Genomic DNA, 22,050 nt, shown 5'->3' on the forward strand with positions numbered 1-22,050 from the left:
CAATAAAGATACCACCAAGAGAAAGCTGATATTTAGACAAAATGGGAACAATCCAAAGGACCCTTAGGACAGTCCATTGATCGCAGTACAGCAAAAGATGGTCTACTGCTTCTATTGAGCCCTGATCTGGATACCTCAGGAAAGCCTGATCTCGTTAGATCTCAGAAGCTAATCAGGGTCTGCTTTGGTTAGTAATTGGATGGGAAACCTCTAAAAAAGCACTAGGTACAGTCGCAGAAGTGGTCTGAAAGTGGGATTTTTGTGAAACGCCCTGTCGGTTCTGCCATTGAGAGAACATTTAATCTGGCAAGCATGAATGCATGCCTATGACTAGGGACTGTAAAAAGTTTAAAATATGACCGAAGGGTGTGCATGCTATTAAGTTTTTAAGACTCTGTTTTAGTACAGCACACAAATGTTTTTTGTGTTGCACCACTAACAGACTTGGGCAAGAAACCCCATAGATCAAAAGTGTCTGGTAGTACAGCTGGAAGAGTGAAGCTGCTGTTCTGAAACAGTTACAAAAAAGTCTGACTTTTTACATGCATCTGACACATGACCTTCTCTGGCTTGTTGCCACTCTTAACCTTCTGTCTGGTGTCTCTGAAAGCATTCAGTTGGCCTGCTGCATACCTGAGGCCACAGTATTTACTCTTCAGAAGGTATTAGGTAATATTCTTCTCCCATAAAAGGGGAATTGAGCACAAATTTCCCATCTTCCTATCCCCTGCTGCTTATTCAGTCTGCAGCTAGTAAATATTTACAATACAAAGAGGCATCACTGCATGGATAATGACAGAATACTTTTCTTGCAAAGCATATCCAGGTTTTTCTCACCTGTTCCTACAAATCCTTTTCTGGTGGTGGTATGGAATTTTTTTAAAGGAGTCCAAATTCTCATATTTGATTTAACACATTGCTTTTATTAGACTTCTACTGGGGGATTATGGGTTACGGTCAGACATGTTGGAAGGAGTATAAACTCAAATCAAATCACTGTAGACAAGTTAGCTGTTCTACATATGAAGAGAGAAGTGGATTAAAGGCCAAGCATGTAGTCATTTTTCATGGGCCGATGCTCTCCTAAGCATACTTACTAGACTAACACGGCTAACTCCTCTGGATCATTGAAATCAGGATGATTCATATCCAGGTAAACAGGGGTGGGTTGTAAGGTCGCTGTCTGGGGGGTGGTTTATGGAAATTCTGTTTTTATTGTGAATTTTAATGTAAATAATATGTTCTACTGCTGTAACCTGCCCTGACCCCGCTCGTGGAGAGGGTGGGATAGAAGTTCAATAAACATACAAATAAATAAACTTTTCTTGAATCGGGTTGGATAATTGTATATATATGATCCTGGGCTCAGTCCCTAGCATCTCCAGCTAAAGGGTCCTGCCAAGGAAAGACTAGGTGAACTTTGGTCTGATCCTTGAGATGTTGCTCCAAGAATTTGAACTTTGATGCAGCATAAAGCAATTCCCCATTTCCCTACCTTCCCATTTCTGCTCTTGCCTCATGCCGTAAGCTGTTTGCTATTTATGCAGTCTATGTAGAATAAAATTCTAAATTGGATGTCTTTTTCTCTTCTGTGATTGGCTCTGTGTTCTGAGTGTCTGTGAAGGAGGATAGCACTCAGTCATGGCATTCTTCTTTTAAAATAATATGAATATTAAAATGAAAGATAGTTATCAGAGGTCTGCATCAAACCTGGCAAAGGTGGTTTTGCCCCTGAAACCGATGCTAGCCTTTTTGCCCCACTTTGTATTGCAGTATCTGACGTTTTGCAGCTATGTGATTCCCTTCGGGATGATGTCCTTCCTGAGCATGGAGTTCGCTTTGAAGATCATGAAGGTAAATTAAACTGCTAATTCAATACTTGATCCAGTGAAGTTGGAAGCAAAAGAACCCAGGAGATAGAGACTTGCTTAAGTCAAGCCAATAGTCAAATTAGCCTTCCAAGGCCTGCAAGCTGTGTATTTCTGACACAGAAACTCCATCACAGAGGAGGTGCAGGAGGTCTGGAACTCAACCCAGGCAACCCTGCCCAGATTTCGAGAACAGGATTGTATTACTGATTTAGTACTTTTATTTATGTATAGCATTTGGCTAATAATAAGAACCATGACACATTTAGTCGTTTTTTCCCTCTATGACTCTCTAGGTCTCCCAACTGTCGTCAAGTTAGTAGACAGAAGCACCTTGCTGAAAGAAAGAGAAGAAAAGCAAAAGGTTTACATTATAAGATTTCTTTTTCTCCTCTATGCTAGTCTTGGCTGTATGCATAATTTTGTCTAACAGCAAGAGAGATGGTCCCACACCTACACTCCCTGGCATAGGAGCGTAACCATGAGTTCTGTGCCCGGCAACTGTCTGATCTCATGGATGCAGCCATTACTGGAGGCCTTCAGCTTACCAGACCTTGCCTATTGTATAGGAGCCTCCTGGTACCAGTGAATGTGATGCAAACACAGGGCCCAGCATGCTCTTTGGAATGTGTGTCTTCTTCACATTGATAGATTCTGACTCGGGAAAATGTAACTCCTGTTCATGTGTTGCCCACTGCAGAGCTTCTCCATCTTCAAGGTTCATGAAAAAGATACGCAAATTTTATTAATTACAGGTGACTACGTTGTTAGCTATATAACTACGAGTTCGCTATATCCAGGATACAAAGATTTCCATTAGCTCTCAAAGGTTATCATCTTTGTGGTAACTTAGAATGTTTCTTCATTGGCGTATATATATCCTATATTAGTGCACTAAGTGCACTAACGTCTTAATTTAGCAGTCCCTTCCTGTATACCGTTGGAAGCTGCTGCTTCACTAACCTGAATGCTAAGATTTGTATTACATTAAAGGCTTGCATTAGCACATAGGCACAAGGAACTGAGCTCACGTTTACAATTTCTCCTAACTTCCAAAGATCCTTTGTTGTGGGTACAACTGTATCAAACTTAACAGCTTGATTAGACTCCTGTGGATGACTTAATAAGAGCACACATCATATTTTAATTATATGTCCTTTCTAATGGAAATAGTGCTCTTTAACTTGATTTTCCATAGATTGAAGAAGAGAAAAAAAGAAAAAAAGAAGCAGCAGCTAGAAAGAAACAAGAACAAGAGGTAAAGAACCAAATAGTTTTAAAACATACACTTTGAATGGTTGGAATAAATTGGCAGAGTTGTTGGGCAAAAGCAGAAATAGTGGGACCTTTCTCCTGTGGTCTAGGGAGTGGGTCAATCAGGACTGCTGGAAGTAGCTCCTCCTCCTTGCAGAGTCTGTTGAATCAGATGGTCCCTTAGGGGAGGGGCTCTTCCCTGGCCCGCCAGTTTTTCCAGGCCCTGCTCCAGCAGGGTGTCGAGTTGCTGAGCTCTCTGTGGTGTAATTTGGCTCAGAGATACGGATGCAATCTTTTACTTGTAGTTATTGATGCCTTTTTGTGTTGTGATCTTTCAAGAGGAAATGGTGTTTTGCTGCCAAACACAAAGGAGTGGCAAAACTCATTCTTCTGTCACAGCCTCAAAGCTCGAATGTGCAGCAGAATTCCCCATCTCCCCCAAGCCTCTGTGTATGATACCAACATGACCTTTCACCATCCCCTGGAAACCCTTTCTGTTGTTTCCAGTATACCATCAGTATTGCTGTCTTCCACACAACTGTCAGACATCTATATGTTTGCAGCCTATTGCTGCATAGAGTTGACATCCTTTCCAAAGGCAAATGATTGCTTACATGAATCTATAACCACAGTTGCCTCTTAAAAATTCACAATGCTTGTTTAGTGAATTGTTTCATTGCAATGAAATTGACAGCATGAGAAACTGTTTTGAGCAAAATCCTGTAAAGGAACATCTTAGTTAGGGGTTGCTGCTGTTTCTGTTAAATGTCTTCAGTCGCTGACTAAGTATGCATGAAATGGGGCATTTGGTTCTCCAAATTTAATTGACTCCTGCTTCACTTGTTAGTCTAAGACTTTCCATTGTCTAATTATGAAAGCAGAAAAATAAGCACTAGAAGCTAATGGTTTTCTAGTAGCCTAGACTCTGTTCCATGCATATGCTCTGAATAATAAAATGCAGGGAACCCGAAACCCAGTTTTAGAGGCCCTAGAAGAAGAAAGACCTCCAAACAGAACAACTGGACAAAACTCTGGCAGATCCTTTAGCTGTATTGGATCTGGTGCATCAGATTCTAGTTGATGGTAGTTAATGCTGCAGTAACATGGTGTTAGTATTTATGGTGCCACAGGACTTTTTTGTTGTTGTTTCTGCAATAGACTTAATACAGCTACCTCTCTGGAATTATTTGCAGTACTTGAAGCAAGTTTTTTTCCTGTTATGGACATTGTTTCTTTTCTGGGACATTATGTTAAGCATTAGATCTTATAATGAGGTGGGAATATAAAACAGGTCTCGAAACCACCTTGCCAGCTGGCATCACTGGATCATGAACTGTGTTTGAGATCCTTTTCAGAAGCTGGGGAAGTGATGATGGCGATGTTATTTTCCAACATCAGACAAATTCTCACATATCACCATGCACTATTTCATTTTAATGAACTATGGCTTTTCTAAAAAAAACAGTAAATCTAAGAACATGAACCCGAAGTTAACTTTGATGCAAATTTTGCAGACTGTTGAAGCAGTAACTATTACTCTGCATGTCACAATCTTTTTCTCCCGTGGTATGTGTGAAGTTCTAACCAAAGGCATTGAGAGAAGATTCCAAAAGAGCAGAAAGATGCATGTACTCCCAAGAAGTATAAATAAGTAGGCAATTCAGAAGAACCTTATTTCCAAGGAGGATTTCACTGAAACCAAATCTTCCTGACTTTCAAGTGGCTTAGTTACTGGGGTCATGAAGACAAAATGTCTTCAAATCTTCGGCATTCTGTGTTTTTTGTGATACCATTTTGAAGTTCATAAGTACAAAGATGCACATTTGCAGAACATTCTACAGTAAGCTTAATAGATTATTTTAAGGAAAATATTTGGTATAGTGTTGTTAATCAGGTTAGGTATTATCTACTTGAGCAACTAGGTGTTGCAGAAATTATAGTGCTTTATTGTGGTATTAATTTCTTTCAAAGAATAATGTTTTATGTTGCAGGCAGCAAAACTAGCAAAAATGAAAATCCCACCAGGTGAAATGTTTAAATCAGAACATGACAAGTATTCAAAATTTGATGAAAATGTAAGAAATGCTTTATTTCTCTTTGTTTCAATCACAATTTCTAGGCCCTTTCCCCATTATCTAGTATTGGCCCCTGTGCCTACACTTTGGCTATTGAGGATTTCCTTTCCTCTGTACCCTGTGTAGGCCAAGGAGTCTGTCTTCCTTATTTGTCCACATCTGGTGGGGGGATGCAACTATGGATGTGCACAAAATATATCTTATATATATTTATTATATATTAAAATATTTATTACATATTTATTTGTTCACATCTGGTATATGGGTGAATCTCTCTAGGGGCTGGAGTGGCTGTTTTTTTCAGGCCAATTATGTCAAATTACAGCAGAGCTGCTTCCACTGTCCACAAAAGACCTCCTCCCCAAATTTTCAAGTAGATTGGATCAAGGAGTCCAATTCTGTGGGCCTCTGAACAGGGTGCTCCCAGCTACTCTCCATTCTTTCCTATGGGAAAAAATCCAGTGCTTTCCCCAGGGCACAGAAATCTTTGCCAAACACACAGTTTGGTGTAGTGGTTAAGAGCACGGGACTCTAATCTGGAGAACTGGGTTTGATTCCCCAATACTCCACTTGAAGCCAGATGGATTACCTTGGGTCAGTCACAGCATCTAGGAGCTCTTTCAGCCCCAACCACCTCACAGGATGATTGTTGTTGTGGGGATAATAATGACATACTTTGTAAACTGCTGTGAGTGGGTGTTAAGTCATCCTGAAGGGCGGTATATAAATCGAATATTATTATTATGTTGTTATAAGAGCAACCACTGACTAAAAGTCTCCCAATGCAAAGAGAACCGACAAAGCCCAACAGACCAAATGCCAAATCAGAGAATCCCAGCAGAACCAACTTGGCAGCAGAAGTAAGGCACAGAAACCAGAGCAGCCAAAAGCAAGGATCCAAAAAATCTCTGTCTGGACACCAGCTTTTCTATGGGCTATGAGAGAATCTTCATGTTTGGACAGTGAGCTCCTCCTGAGGTGCAATGCCATTCACCTGTGAGGGTTGTTTGTCTCCCCCCTCCTTTTTTTTTGCCCAGGAAACCTGTGAATTAAGAAAAACAAGCTACCTCAAACAATACCGGCCCTGGTTATTCCCAGATATTCCCAAATATTTCTGGGAATAATCAAGATCTGAATACCACTATACTCAAAAATCTTGAATATCAGTCTGGATTCCCGAATATACCTGGAAAATACTAATAAGGTATTTTCCAGATACATTTTCAAACCAGAAATGCCAGATGGCACATCCCTAGATCCAACATCCAGAGGGTCCTCTGATTGCAAACCAACAGAGATGCAGTCCGGCCTTGGATTGTTTCCTAATTTGATATATGGACTACATCCTAGGTCCCCTTCCCTTTTCATGACTATCTTAATAATATAGTTGATTAGGCTTGAATAAATAAGAACTCAAGTTTTCAACTTTTTAATTAATGATGCATAATACAAGCAAAGAGAGAATTTGATCCCATCTGAACAGCACTAGCAAACAAAAGCATTGGGAAGACTTTGTCTTACGTTACTCAATTAATGGTTTCAATATTCCAGGGACTTCCAACTCATGACACAGAAGGCAAAGAACTCAGCAAAGGTCAGATGAAGAAACTAAAAAAGCTCTATGAAGCACAAGAAAAACTGTACAAAGAATATCTTCAGATGGTTCAGAATGGAACTGCAAATTGAGAACAACACTAAGGCAGCTCTTCTTAAATAAACGCAACAGCTGGATCACTTTTGATTTGGTTGGAGTAATAAGCTGTACTGCGCTTCCATCTTTGACAGTGCACTAGGCTAAAAATAAAGGGGTTATATATATTCTCTAGTTTAAAATGTCAATAAAATTTTGTTACTTTAAAACAGCTCATGGAATATATTTGTGTGACACAAGTTATTCAAGAATAAATTGCACTAGCTCTAGATGTAGTGCAGTCAGCTACATGGGTTGCTGTCTTGTTTAATATTGAACCTGAGCCTAGACATCATTTTACTCAAACATAGGTGTAATGAAATTTCTTAGTAAATGAATTTAGGATCACTGCCTTCAGAAATCTAGCGGTATTCATTATTACCAGCATATTTTTATTTTGATGGTTTAAATAGATTAATGAAATACAGCGTCACGGAAACCAAGAGATCTTAAGGAAGAACAGACAAAATTTTGCTACACTGACAACTACTTGTATCTCCAGAAAATATACTCTGTTTCAAATGCATAGGAATGAGGACTCATAACCAACAAAAAGTTAAACTTGCTTAAGTTCTGTGCAAATCCTAACTCTTGTGAAATCTCATGAAACCCTCATCTTGCAAACTGGCCACCATTCTCTATAAAACATTACTTTGTTTTTTCTAGAAATGGTACACCCCTCATTGTCTTTGGCTTTGCTGTACCCATCTACCATAACATTATTAGACTTGTACCTGTTCTAGAGGAATGATTAGTGAATGATGGATCCAGCTCAGTTGATATTATTGTCCCTCTGCAGTAGTATCACTCATGTTGTGATCCCTTTCTTCACTGTAATTTGCTACTTGGGTCTAAAGAAGCGGCAATAAATCTTTCTGAGGTGAAAACCAATTTCCCACTCTTCCCAGACCCCAGTCCCAGTCATATTATTCATTCCAGATATTCAGAGGTGATTAAACGATGATGTGTTAAAAGACAAAACCATGATAATTGGCTTCATATAAGTTGAAAATTGCGTGACAGAAGCAGTGATTGCATTGCTACTACAGCTCTATAGCTTGGCATAATCCTTGCAACAACACAACGCACAGTGCTAGCATTCTTCATGTCATGAGCGTCATAAAATTCTAGCTTTTGCCACTAGGTTTATAACTGTACTTTCGAAAGAGCTTTTAAAAACTTTTTATACGAAAACAAAGTTGCTGCTGAAATTTACTAAACAGAATCATTTTGCTAGCAGTCAGTCAAGATGGCACTTGAGTTTTCTCTGCAGCTAAGACTTGACCAGCTTAGATAGATGCTAACATGACAAACATCTGTTTGTTCATGAGGGTACAAACACAGCATTTTTGCCATGTCTGTGAGCTCCCTCCCTCTGCAAGTGAAAGTGTTTTGGTTTGAGAAGCCTGGAATGAAACTCCTGTTTGCCTAATCTAGCCAAAGTTAGACTGCTAACACCCAATAACTTCAATGGCAGACTTAAGCTTGCTCTTAAATTTCTCTTTAAATGGAGTCAGACGTGGACTTCAGTTTGGACTTGGATCTCATGCAAGAAGCCATTCAAAAAACAGAGCTGAAACAAATGGCTAAAAATCTGAGCAACAAATCAGGAAGTCCCTGGGCTTGCCTCCACTATGGCATTGCCTGGTGGTCATGGGGAAGCCACTCTCCCTCATCCTCTAAGTTGCAGTATGAGGATAAGAACAGTGACCTACCTGACAGGCTCATTGAAAGGATCACAGCAAGGTAACACATGGGAAGCAATTTGAACTTTTGAAAAGGTCATCTAAGGATTTATGATCACAATGGCTACATCTGTTCTTTAGAGTATCAAGGAAAATTTGTTTAAAAGACACGAGCTCAAGCAGCTGTACTTAGCTTTGCTCTATAGAAGCCGTGTTCTTAAATAAATGTTAAGCAACCTAGTGCTTCTACTGACATTTATTTTCTGAACCGTAAACCTAGGAGCACACCTGCTTCAATTAATCTTTCCAGAGACTTCATAAATGGCATGCTTTTTTGTGTGGGTTTTGGGATCATTTGGGAGAGCTTAGAAGAACTAGCCTCCTTATAAGGAAGTGGCATCTAGAAAGAGGAAAAGGGGGAAGAAAAAGTGCTTTGTAAAGGCAGGAAAAATCTGCTCATTTTTATTTAAGAGTGGCATTCTGCAGGACTGAGCCTCTTGGCAGCTTCTAGTCTGCAATGTGAACGGAGTATCAAATTATTGTTGACGGCAGCTGATGGTCACTGCCTCGCCCTTCAAGACATTTTCCTACTGAAAAGCGATGTTCCCCTAAGGAAAAGCTTTAAAACTGAAATGTACAAACATTTTCACCAGCAAAAATTGACTCGATGTATGTTCTTTCCCTTTCTCAGTTAAGTGGGAATGGGCAAGAATGGGCAAGGGGCAAGAATGCCAGCAGTGTGTCTGTATGTGGGGGGGGGGGAGGTGTTATCTGCAGACTTAACAAGCCAGTCAGGATTTAAAGTTGTTGAGACATTTTTTGTTCTGCTCTGAGTAAGAATAATATCTCTTCTGTGTAGCAAAGGTCATAATGGTACAGCCAGCTGAATGTGTCTGGGAAGATGAATGGCTTGCAAGAAGCCATACTCTGATCCCTCTCCAGCCAGTCTTTTGTCACTGCTCTGCCCACCCCCAAGCATCTGGCAGTAGTGTGAAGCTAAGAGTGAACCAATCTGTAGACTTGCTTACCTGCCTTTAGGCATTTAGTTGAAAAGTAGAGAGCTGCTGGCATTGCTGCTGGTTGAAGGTTGCATGCTTGAATGCTTTCCTGTGGATCAGACTCTGCATGTAGAAAGCTAGTACACTAGAAGAAGGGTTCAGCCTAGCCTCCTCCCAGATATATTTCAATTACTTGATTCTGGTGAACGGGTTAAGGCCATCTTTAACAAATTGCCATGGATTATGTGATGTCATCAAGCAGACTTCAGTCTAGTGAAAAACTACACGGTATATGAAAGCATTGGTATGTGTATCTCTTGCTGGATCAGCAACCATGGACCTAAATCAGTAGTGTGTCCCAGTGTAAACCAGAATGGAACAAGTCAAGCTGCCTTTAGAGGCAGTTTAGTACTTAAAGCAGGTGCAAAATGTTGCCAGTCCCTTTTGGGAATGGGCTACCAGGTTGCCTCTTAGCTTCAGTCTATAAAGCTCATACTACACATCAGAAAGCCATTGCCTTAAAGCTTGAAAGGGATCTTTATTGGGGGTTCCTCAAAGGCAAGATAGCAATAGATAAGCAAGAATTGAATCCAGTTGCACCTTAGAGACCAACTGGACTAGAACTGCAGACCAACATGGCAACCCACCTGAAACTCTCTTAATAGCAGACAAGTGTTCTTGAAAGGCAGCTTGCTCACTGATATCAGTGTTCCCTTGCAATGTGCAGCCATGGGGGTGCAAGATGTGCTGTACAGTATATGCTTACGTCACAAGATATATCTGCCAGGTGACCTGCATTGATGATGTGCTCATGTCTTCCAGAATCCGTTTCCCAATGTTATGCTTTAGACAGATGTTTTGTGGCAGATACTCATAAGTGCCTAGAGGACAAGTTGGTGTGGAATGTGTGAAACCCACTCACTGGGTACAAACTCCCTCAGGCACCCCCTCCCCCATGGTAGAAGTCCTGCTGCATGTTCATCAGCCTGTCTGCCCATGAAGCAAACTTTGGGGCCAAAGCACATTGTCTCCTCTTAGGCATTTTGGCAATTTTTTTTTAATCTCACAGCTAGTAGATAGTGGCCAGTTTTCATTTAGGTATTTCTATGGAATCTCTGGAGGTTCCTGGGTATTTCACACTTTGTTCCTACTGTATTTCTGTGATATGTGAGTTGCTTTGAGCTTTGTCTTGGAAGAAAAAGTGGATTATACATCAATAAATAGATATTTATAATATTCAGCTATATCTGAGTTTGTTGCTGTCCTCCTGAACTATGTTATTGTCTGGTTGAGAGGAAGGTAATTGTGTTTGGGGGGCCTGGGCCTTTTCAGGGTACTGTCACTGTTAGCCTGGACTTTAGAGAGTCAATAGTGGTTTGTGACATCAGCAGCCATTACATCAATCCTCAACAACATGACAAATGATACCTGGCAACCAACACACCTGACACTAAGGAAAGGGCCAACGATTACAATGTTCAACAAGCAAAAATCTAGAATGAGTTAAGCAACAACTGGCACAGGTTTTTTCATACATATTCCCAACATTTGGTGTAAATTTCACTAGTAAATAAACTTATAAATGTTACGCTGTAATCCAGAGTTCCTTCAAGTGGCTCACAGAGCACCACCTGCTGGGTTGCTGGCCCCTCTAGACCTAGCTTTTCCTCTGTTTTTTAGAAGGACCTGGTACTAGTGAACAAACGGCACCAAGCCTCCATCCTCTCTTTGAACATATGCTATGAGAAGCAGGAGAGTGAGGTTTGTTCACTCAGCTATGAAAATTCCTTTTTTACAAAGGTCTAGGTTCAGCTCTCTCTCATCTTCTCCCTCTCTTCCTGCCTGGCCACCACCCACCTCTACTGGTCTCTTGAGTTGGATCCTGTGGAGCAGGGATGTGATTCCATAGAGTTTGTCCTCTGAAGCTGCCATTTTCTCCAGGGGAACTGATCTCTGTAGTCTGGAGATCAGTTGTAATTGTGGGAGAACTCCAGCTCACACCTGGAGGTTGACAACCCTTTCTTTCTTCCTCTTTCCCTGCCAATAGCAGTGCCACAATAACTAAGAAATTGGCCTTGTCTGTTACTTTGCCTTACCACTTCAGCTTAGTTCTTGTCTTTTTTATGGCTGTGTCTCTTTGCTTGTTCCTCACAACAGCTTGTGGTGCTTGGGTTGTGTCTCCTATCCCAGCTTTACTGATATGCAGCCCACATGCATAACTCTGGCTCTTCCTCTTCTTTTCCTCCTGGCTTATGTCACTTGATCTTGTCATATGCTTTCAGCTCAATGGGTCCTGTGCTGCCACCTAGAAGTTAAAGGTTGGTCCCAGGTCAGAAAAGGTCAAAGACCACTGCCCTAGTCCTCAGCTTATAAGAAGAGAGCATAAAGCATTTAAGTAATTTTACTTGCTGAAGTTTTTATTTTTTATTTTATTCAATTTTTATCCCCCTTTCCAGGAATGGGCTCAGGGCAAGTTGCATCAGACATAAATACAACCTAAAATCACAATAAAAAGTTTGCAGTTTGTAATCCCCAAGATGGTAGGCCTCATCCTTAACATCCACCCCTGCTGATAGTACACGGGGCGGGGCGGGGGGAGGGGACAACATTTGAGTCGGATTCATATGGGGGGCCAGGATGATAAGAAGTTACATTTGGCTAGTGGCAGTTCACCATGGGTGCAGCATAAGAGAGTTATCTCCTTAGGTATGTACATGGACAACATACTGTATACATACAGGTACTGTACCGCACTGATATAGGGGATGGGAAGTCTGTTTCACCCCCGCCCCCCCTACTACTGAGATTATGTGCAAGGTATTCTGCAACATATTCCTTCTTCCCATTTCAGAGCCTAATGGCACTTTGAGCTCTCAGCCTGTTAGACTGGCAGTTTGAAGGCCTCCCCACTAATTACCGGTTTGTCAAATTTCAAATGGTATCATGGGCTTGCAGCATTTGTTTAGCAGTGAAAAATCACCAGGTCATTAAGAATGATGTCAGCTTGCTGTTGTAAGCACAAGGCAAGTCTTTCTCACCTTTTTGAAGCAATGTTGGAAGCTTGCCTCTACTCTGAGGTTTCCAATGAGAAGCTAAGCCCATCTGATTTTTCTCTTTGAAGTTTCATCAATATATCTAAAGAAATGCTAGTCTTCCAAGCATCTAAGCTCTTGGGTCTAATACCAGTCAGGAAGAAATGCTCAGAGACTGTACGTCTCACCCAGTGCATCCTTCCTGCCAAATGTCATGTCAGGCAGGTAAAAGATCTCTATTTTATAGGCAATTAAATTCTTATTTGCAGCATACTGAAAAGTGGGAGGTATTCTCAGACAGCAGAGCAGGCCCAAGGAGGCGTTTGGTACGCCCAGAGACAGGCAGAATGAAGAGGAAGGTATTCATCTCCCAAGAAGGGCAGGGGAACTAGAGAGCACCCAGAGGCTTCCATCTGGCAGCCATGAGGGCGGGCAGCATAATAAGGACCGCAGTTTTGTGGAGCAGGCATAGACGGAGGCGAGCTCAACAGCCCGGGCAGAGCTGGCTCTTAGGAACCGCAGGACAGGTACTCTCGCTTGCGTATCTAAGACAGCAATCCTCATCAGACCTTTTAAGTCAGAAAGACGTCCCGTTTCATCCAGTAGGGATTACTCCCACGAAAGTGTTCTTAAGATGGCAACCATAAATGTACAGTCTCGCAATGAGAAAGTACCCAGCACAACGGGATTTACTCGGAAGTAAATGTGCAACTATGTGTGATCTCTGACCAGACGATACCAGGGCGCTCTGATCCAAGAGGCTGGTGGTGTCCGTGCCCAGGAGCAAGCCCCATGAAATAAAACAGTCAATATGCCTAGGGTAATAGGAAATGAATCAGTGAGTCGGCGCATAGGTCTCACCGGACCAAGCATATTTTACTTGATTCAACCCGGACGCTCCTCCTTGCACAACTTTTCCCTCCTAGTCCAACTGCTGTTCCGCCACACGCAGCGAGAGAGAGAGAGAGAGAGAGAGAGAGAGAGAGAGAGAGAGAGAGAGAGAGAGAGGCTCCTGAAGCCCGCTCCGTCCCCGACCAGCCGAACTCTCCGCGCCGAGCGAGCCCCCGCGCACGCGTATTACGTTCCAGCTCTCTCCCCTCCGCCCTCCCTCCTTCCCGCCGTTCTGATTGGCTACTCCCTTCTCTGCCGGAAAGTCAACATGTCCCGCGTGCGGAGCAGCAGCCATAGCTAGCCTTGGGCCAATCGAGACGGCTCTTGCTGCGCGGGTTGTCGCGGTATTGACCAATGAGCTGTGGCTGTCTTTAGGGCGGCGCAGCCCCGTCGGAGCTTGTGAGAGGATCAGCCTGGGCGCTGCTGTTGCGGCCGTGAGGTGACTAGAGGGCCGGGCCAGGTGAGCTGGGGTTAGCAGGACTGAACCAAGGCAGGGCACGTAGCAGGCTTCCTTTTCGGCTGCGGGCACATTGAGCGGCCAGTGGGAGAAAGGCCCCGCGGCTCTCCCAAGGCCCGGCTGGTGGGGAGGCAAGTGGGGGAGCGGGCGGGGCGGTACGGGCACCATTTTAAGGAGCGGCCTTGGCTGAGAAAGTTGCCTAGGAGGCGACAAAAGACGCTGAGGGCCACTGGGAACTGCAGTGGCTCGGAGAGGAGGAGACGGCTGGGTCGCTTATTTGCTTCTTTTGGGCCCAAGGGAATCTTCTTTGCCTTTCCCAGGGCGGTTCCCTTCTGTGGCTCTCTCTGAATTCCTCCACACGCATGCGTTTATTTTTCCGTCTCCCCTTTCACCTGTCCTTAGACACGTGCTCGATACTTTCTGTTCCCCTCCAGTGAGATGGGTCCTGGGGTTTAAAATTGTGAATTTAAAGAAATAGGAATGAAAATTAAAGACATTATACTTGCAAGTAATCGGTGCTGTTTATATAAGTACATCATTAAACTCTTATTACTCTCCCGATGATGTTGGCCCTGCAATATTTAGTTTTCTCCCAGCTATTTTTCTTAATTGCCTGACTTCTTTTCCCCACTCCTAGTTGAAGAAAATATACGGTTTTGTTTCGGCCTACTGCGTTGTGCCTATAACTTCTGTAAGGGAAGCCATAATTTTCTGCTGTGGTTTGACACCATTGTCTATAGCACCAGCTTGAGCCTCATATCTTGCGGGATCAGGAAGGCATTACTTCATTAACTGTTGCATGGCTCAAGTTTGAAAGAGCCTGGTAAATGAAAAACTATCTTAAATGTAAGCATGATGGGTTCAATAAAATTTCATAAACAAATAATCTTCAATTGATCGGTTGATTACAAACTTTCTTTTCAAGTATTACTGTGACTATCTTGTAAAGATTTAATTCTGCTTAAAGAATTGTGGAAGCTATTCTCATCTCAAAGGTTGTATGTTGATTGTTTATAATAACCACTGTAGCTGCTGAAAACCACCCAAGATAAAATTCTTTAAAGCAGTGCTAGTCATTCTGTGGCATGTGGAGTCACATTCACAGTTACCATCAGCTGAAAGAGCCACATGACTATTGTATGCCCACCCCACCAGGCACACAGAGACAATATAAGTTATAACTATTAATATTAAATTGTAACCTTTTTAATTAATAGTGCTTCTGTGCATCTAGAGTTGTCTCTCCCCCCTCTTTTTAAACTTAGACAGCCTTTATGTCTCTGAAATGAGGAGAAGGCTTCCCCTCTATGTCTTCCCACCCTTCAGCATGAGACACAGTAGGTCGTGTGACAGAGTGAGATTGCCAGGGCATCCAGAGGATGGCCAGATGGATCTTGGGAAAGGGGAGTGATCCTTCCTCACTGCAGCCAGCTTTTTCTTTTCCTGGGTGTCTGTTCAGGTGATGGTTTTACCCTCCCTTCTCAGTGGTCAGGTTAGTCTCCTGGCAGCTTCCAGGAATAAGAGTGCAGAGACTGTGAAGAAGTGGGGGAGGGGGTATGTTGGAGAGGATGGGCTCTGTGGCAGAATACTGGCAGCTCAGGGAGGCTCACAGCTCACACAGCCTCTCTGGTGGCAAGTGTTTCAAGATGGGAACCACTGCCAACCACAAACCCTACTGGTGAGCAGTCTTGTTTTCTCTCCTGGAATACAAGGTGGATGGCACATTGTGGAATGATGCTCATAAAAGCCACATGTGGCTCTCAGGCCACCAAGTACCACCATTTTAAAACCTTATTTTCAGACAGCTGTCTACTATGTGGCTAATGTATATGAGCTGTATGCAACTTTTTCTTGATTTATACACACAGTGTTTGTATTTTATGTTCCATAACATGCTTCCATTATTCCCTAGCTTTTCTGCCTCTCGCTTTATTTGTTAAAGTGAACATTAAGACTCTGGCAATGCAGGTTTAAGGATATATACATAACATGGTCATGTGTCTCATTTTTAAACACTTGTTATGCTTTCCTAAGTAGGCATGATTAGTCAGTAGGCCCTGTTGTCAGTAGGCCTGGTTGCTTTGGTCATAACTCATGTATTGCAAAGATCCCAAAATATAGGTGTCCATAATTGGAAGGTAGTTATTAAAATGGGTGGTGTGTGTATATAAAACTTTTATGAGCATCACTTGACTGTTAGGCAGAAATCGAACTAATAAATTTATTACCTCTAAAAATATGCATATTAGATCCTTACAGGCCTGAGTTTGAAAAAGTCAGAGCTCAATCACTGGAATACCTCCAACAAGCAATGTATTAGTGCTGCAAGCTTGGGATTGCTCAGATCTACTCCTGAATTGCAGAAAACTTGTATGGTTCACCTTAGGTTAGATTATATCACTTTGTTTTATCTTTGCCCACATGTTCCTGTGGCTCAAGTTGATCTGTGTTGGTGAAATTTGTGGGTGCCAGTGAAACACAATGGTAGGCTCCAACTTTATATTGATCGTGAATGTTCAGGATTATTGTACTTGTCTATTAAAGTTATTTTTGAGACTTACCCTGTTAAATTAAGAATTTTGACATATGTTGAAAATGATTGCTCTTCAGCATGTATTTGTTGGAATTTGTTATTCTACTTTGCAAGGATGAGAAGTTATCCTGTAATACAAATACTAAATTTCTATATCAATGAATAATGATATAATAATAACATTCGATTTATATACCAGCCTTCAGGACAACTTAACACCCACTCAGAGCAATTTCCAAAGTGTGTTGTTATCCTCACAACAATCACTCTGAGAGGTGGGTGGGGCTGAGAGAGCTCCAAGAAGCTATGACTGACCCAAGGTCACCCAGCTGGCTTCAAGTGGATGAGTGGGGAATCAAACCCAGTTCTCCGTATTAGAGTCCTGCTGCTCTTAACCACTACACCAACTGATAAAAATTGAAGTAAGGTTGAACTAGGACAGTCCATCTAAGTCTCTTGCTTGCTGGTTTTGTAAGAGTTTGTTTTTTTACTTGATGGCAATTTTAGACAAAATGCCTTTTAAAAAATTTCTTATCTGTAAGGTAGCTTGATGGTACAGTAAGCTAAGTCTTGTATTAGTGCACATAGTCATAGTTGCTGCAGCCTGTCTACTTTGGTGTTAGTTGAAATATTCTGGTCTTCCTCTTGCTCGATATTTAGGATTATGTATAAAATTTAGTTTGGTCTCTAACAAGCATTAAAACTCTTATTAATTTGCTTATGTAATAAGAATCCAGAATTGTTCCTACATTTCAACCAGGCCAAAATTGCATATTACAGAGTACTACTGTGTATAGTCCCTTATTCTTGTCACTCCGACCCTTAATCTGTAGCATTCAGTTACACTATTTGCTTTCCTACCCTGTCAGTCAGTCAGTGATGTGGGACAAGAAACTTGGAACATGATGGCATTACGAAATGGGATAAATTATTCTGTTAGGTGGGAGGAGGAACTTGGCTTGGGATGCCATTTTTGATGGAAGCTCTGTGAAGAGTCTTAACATGTAATTTCAGACTCAGTAATTGCTTGCTTCCGATATATATTCCTGTATGTTTAGTTTTTAAAAAATTTTCTTATTGTAACTTGGATGTATTATGAAACTGTCAGTTTGAACCACACTTTTGCTGAACGTTATTCTCAAAACAGGAATGTTCCTTCACTTTTTTGCATTCATCTGTTGTTCTTGCTATCAAAAATAGCAACCATTTTGGAGTTCTATATCCTTGGCAAACTGAAACTGTCTTCGACTTGTAATTTACAGAAAACTAAAAATTTTTTAAAGGCTGTTGGTACAAGTTGGCTGCAGTTTTGTTATACAGTTTCGTCTAACCTTATACTCACTATCTGATCAGTCAAAAGAAATGGTCTGATTTTTAAAGTACTGATCAACAAAAAGACATCTGAATTTTCCGCAGTTTTGATACTTGGGCTAACGATAATAGCTCGAGAATTTATCTTTGAAAAAAATGTAATGAGTTACTTGATGATATAGGCAATACACCCAGGACTTTTTTTCAGGGGGAACAAGGTGGAACGGAGTTCTGGAACCTCTTGAAAATACTTGGCAATAGTGCGTGAAAATAATATTATTTCAAAGAATCCTGTGTATTTTTTCCTCATTTCCCTCTTGAGTTCCACCACCTCTTTTCCCAGAAACGCCCCCCCCCCCCGGATACACCTATTTATATACCTATAAATGTGGGTGATCAGTTCTCTTTATTTGTCATCCTGGATCTCTTGGGGGTGTGGTGTCAGCTGACAGTTTCAGACATTATTAAAATATATTTTGCTTTATTTAACAGCTATTATTTCTAAAAGGTCTGTTAGTGCAGGCAACTGGCTGCTTCCACACAGGGGCATGAAAAAGTGCTGCTCTTTGCTGTCCCTACCATATCTGCATTTGCCACATCAGTACAGGAAATAACAATCACATCGGCTACCTTTCCCTTCCCCAGCTGAAACATGGAACTGTCTTCCCCAGGGAGATTCATCTCCCACCAGCAGATGGAGACTTTTTTCTGTCTGGTATACTCCTAGTAACTGGCCCTCTACCCTATTCTTTGTGTTGTGTCCTTGTGTGGCCAAATTTATTAAACTATTTTAGAAGTTGTTTTAAATTTTTTAAAAATGCTGTTTTAAATTGTTTGTGTTCACCACCTTAGGGGACTTGTTTTATGTGGCAAGGCGGTATAGAAATGATTTTAATAAATAATGGTGTGAAGCTATGCAGTGGCTTAGATGAGAAAAAGAGGGGAGCCTTTTAAATGGCAGGGGGAGGAGTAGAATTCAGCCCTTCCATATTGAAGGCAGAATGTAGCCCTATCCCCTCCCAGTATTGGCTGCCCGCAGTTCCTCTTTGATTGGGCTCAAAGGGGAAAGCCCCAGAAGCCCCAAATGTCATGTTTACAGAGTGCATACCATTGTGTTGAAGTGCTTTTTAAATGTGGGGCCATTCAGGGTAAAAACCTCTTCTGGAGGCAGTTTCTGTATTTGTGGATGTCAGTAGTTATAGCAAGTGGTTAATAGGATGCATTTTGCTATGATGCTAGGTTTGCCCTGATAGCTGCAGTGCTGGGGGAAAACAGCCAGCACCTTTGCCCCTTTGCTAACAAATGGTTCTAAAGATAAACTGCTGACTACACAGTGGCATTCTTGGCTTCATAGATTCTTTGATCAAATAGGCAATCAGTTGGCAATTTTTGACTAGTCAGTTGAACATTATGCCAACTCTAATCTTACTAAAACATAGTCCAAATTGAAATATATTTGAGGATTTGATTTATATATCAAAGGACTGCATATTTAATTTAAAGAAGGTAGTCTGCTTCACATTATTAGAGAATCAAACCAAAATGCTAGATAATTGTGTATGCATTAAAACTAAAATGAAAATGTTGGTGACATGGAACGTTCTGATAGTCAATAAACCAGTTTCTGTAATCTTATAAACAAATTTCATTTTATATAAAAGATTGTCTACCCTTCTTAAAAGGAATTTTACTATACCCACAATATTGCACTGTGTCCGTCTCATTTACAATTTTAACACTTTCAAAAGTTTTCCATCAAATAGTGATTTATAGTCTTACTCTTGTTAAGGTATTTATAACTAGCTAGTGTATATCTGCACAGATGTGAGCAAGGGAGAACTTCCAGTACTTAATTTTTGAGTACAGAAATGTCCATTATGTTTAATACAATTAGTAACAATGAATGGATGCCACCACAAATACAACATTGGCAGTTTCAAAGTTGTAATTAATGTTTGTCAGGTGATTATAGGTAAGAATTGGCATGAGAGATTACTTGTATGTTTTAATGATTTGTGAATCTTGGATGGTGGTGGTGGTAAAAACACAAATACATATAATGAAGGAAAAAATCAAATTATGTATTTTCCTGTTTGGCTGTACAGATCAAATTAAAACCAAATCTAAAATTATTTATATTTCCTCCCACATGGTAGAAGAGATATTATAATTTCCAGTCTGATCTGGACTAACAAGTCATGCTTATACATTACTGCAGTAATGCTCCAGTGACATCTGTGGATGCGAGTTGAATTCTTTTGAAATAGATGAGAGGACAACAATCATGCATCAGCCCCAGTTCTTTGGGTGTGCTAAAATAAGAATGTCAATAGTTTTCAATGTTTTTAATTTTTAAAAAAATATATAAACAGTGTAAGGGAAGTACGTGCTATCTTGACTTTAAAATTTTGCAAGTATAATTCCAGTGAGAAGTTTCCACATAACGTTTTGAATTAGTTTGAATATAACATTTAAACCATGTTTGATATGTGCTTTTTCTTTCCTAATCAAGTATTTCAGTTGAAATATTTGCTGCTGTTGGGCCATAAAAATAATGATTTAGTACCTCAACTTGTTTACTAAATAAACGTCAAAATAAACATGGCAAATCAGAAAGACACTGGCAGCAAACCTACACTGAATCAGGTAGAGCATGCTACAGAGCCCATTGGAAGACCTGTTGAGCTGCTGTAGTGGCAGCAAAGAAATGTCATTTCTCTTCAGCCTTTGCATCAGCTGGTTCATGACCATCAAACTGTTTAAGGTCCTTAAACACCTTCTGACTCTTAAATCTTAACCAGTACTGTCTCAGGAACACACAGTTGGCTGTGATGGCTTTGCAAAATTCATTGCTGGCAAAATAGCATGAATATGCATTGATCTGGGTATTGGCTGTAATGTAGGTGAGACAGAAGAAATACCTTATACAATGTCTGATCTGCTTAAGGACCATTTTGATCCAGTTACATTGATTGATACAGACTGGATCCTGGCATCTGTGAATGCCACTACTTGTGTTATAGATCCTTGCCCATCTTGACTGTTGGTGTTGGAAAGTGCCCTCAAGTCACAGCTGAGTTATGGCGATCCCTGGCAGGGTTTTCATGGTAAGAGACTAACAGAAGTGGTTTGCCATTGCTTGCCTCTGCAACCCTGGTCTTCATTGGAGGTATCCAATCCAATTACTAACCAAGGACAACCCTGCTTAGCTTCTGAGGTCTGATGAGATCAGGCTTACCTGGGCTATCCAGGTCAGGGCATCTAGAATCATGTAAATATTGCATAAATGAGCTCATGATATCTACAGTAACTCTTGACATTAACTCAAGGTACCTTCCCCTGGCCAATCAAAGAAGCAGTTATCCGCTCACTATTTTAAAACTCTCTAGACAAAAACGATGTGGTTCGCTATTTTTCGGTCTCTAAGCTGCCCTTTTTGGGCAAAACAATTGAGAGAACAGTAACAGACCAACTATAGGTCTTCTTGGATAACTGTGGTGCCCTGGATCCTTTTCAGTCTGGTTTCAGGCCAGTGATGGCTCTGTTGGATTTAGTTGATGACCTCTATTTGAATGTAGACAAAGGTCATGCTTCTTTGTTGCTCCTCAGATATATCTGCAGCCGTTGAAACGGTAGTCCATGCCATCCTGTTGAGATGTTTGGAGGCAGAAGTGAGTATCGGGATGTGTCTTGAACTCACATGTTCCTCATGGAACAGACTCAAAGAGTTGCTGTTAGAGACCAGCTATCTTCCGGGCAGGATTTGTCTTGTGGGCTTCCAGAGAGCACACTCTTATCCTCCATGTTATTCAACTTGTATGTAAAGCCTTTAGGAGAAATAATTTGTAGCTGTGGGATTGGATGTCAACAATACATGGATGGCACCCATGTGGTTGGTTGTCTGAAAATAAACAAATTTAATTTTAACTCAGACAAGATGGAAGTGATGCTGGTTGGGATGGCAGAATCCTGAAGAACATTGTGTACCCCAGTCTTGATGGGGTTCAGCTGACCCTTGAAGACTTGGTTTAGATCTTGGGTGTTATATAGGACCCAGCACTGCTGGTAAATTTAATTTAATTTTAATTTAATTTATTGCATTTATAAGCAATTAATGCAGTTGCAAAAAACACCTTCCACAAATTCTATCTAACCCAGAAAATTGCCCCCTATCTTGGCACAGCTGACCTGGGCACTCTTCAAAAGTCTTCCCTCAAATCAACTTGGAGACTTCAGTTGGTGCAGAATCCCTCAGC

General features: G+C 41.2%; 2 protein-coding genes across 8 annotated transcripts in view; both read left to right on the plus strand.

Moving 5' to 3' along the window:
- CARS1 (cysteinyl-tRNA synthetase 1) overlaps positions 1-7,059 on the plus strand; it is a 50,699-nt gene extending 43,640 nt beyond the window's left edge. For both annotated transcript variants that reach the window (XM_054971179.1, XM_054971178.1), the window contains 5 exons: positions 1,774-1,854; positions 2,165-2,232; positions 3,067-3,126; positions 5,114-5,197; positions 6,749-7,059. In XM_054971179.1, the coding sequence (XP_054827154.1) occupies positions 1,774-1,854; positions 2,165-2,232; positions 3,067-3,126; positions 5,114-5,197; positions 6,749-6,883 (428 nt within the window). In that variant the 3' untranslated portion in view covers positions 6,884-7,059. The remainder of the gene's footprint in view (positions 1-1,773; positions 1,855-2,164; positions 2,233-3,066; positions 3,127-5,113; positions 5,198-6,748) is intronic.
- Positions 7,060-13,851: 6,792 nt separating this feature from the next.
- The window catches only part of NAP1L4 (nucleosome assembly protein 1 like 4), an 80,050-nt gene continuing 71,851 nt past the window's right edge, over positions 13,852-22,050 (plus strand). For 4 of the 6 annotated variants that reach the window (XR_008596535.1, XR_008596536.1, XM_054971692.1 and 1 more), the window contains exon 1: positions 13,852-13,953. The gene's annotated coding sequence lies outside the window, so the exon portion shown is untranslated. Of the gene's footprint in view, positions 13,954-21,445; positions 21,466-22,050 lie in introns of those variants that run through there. The other 2 variants (XM_054971690.1, XM_054971691.1) reach the window with 2 other exon arrangements.

This window comes from Eublepharis macularius, chromosome 2, assembly GCF_028583425.1.
Source record: "Eublepharis macularius isolate TG4126 chromosome 2, MPM_Emac_v1.0, whole genome shotgun sequence".
Lineage (NCBI taxonomy): Eukaryota > Metazoa > Chordata > Lepidosauria > Squamata > Eublepharidae > Eublepharis > Eublepharis macularius.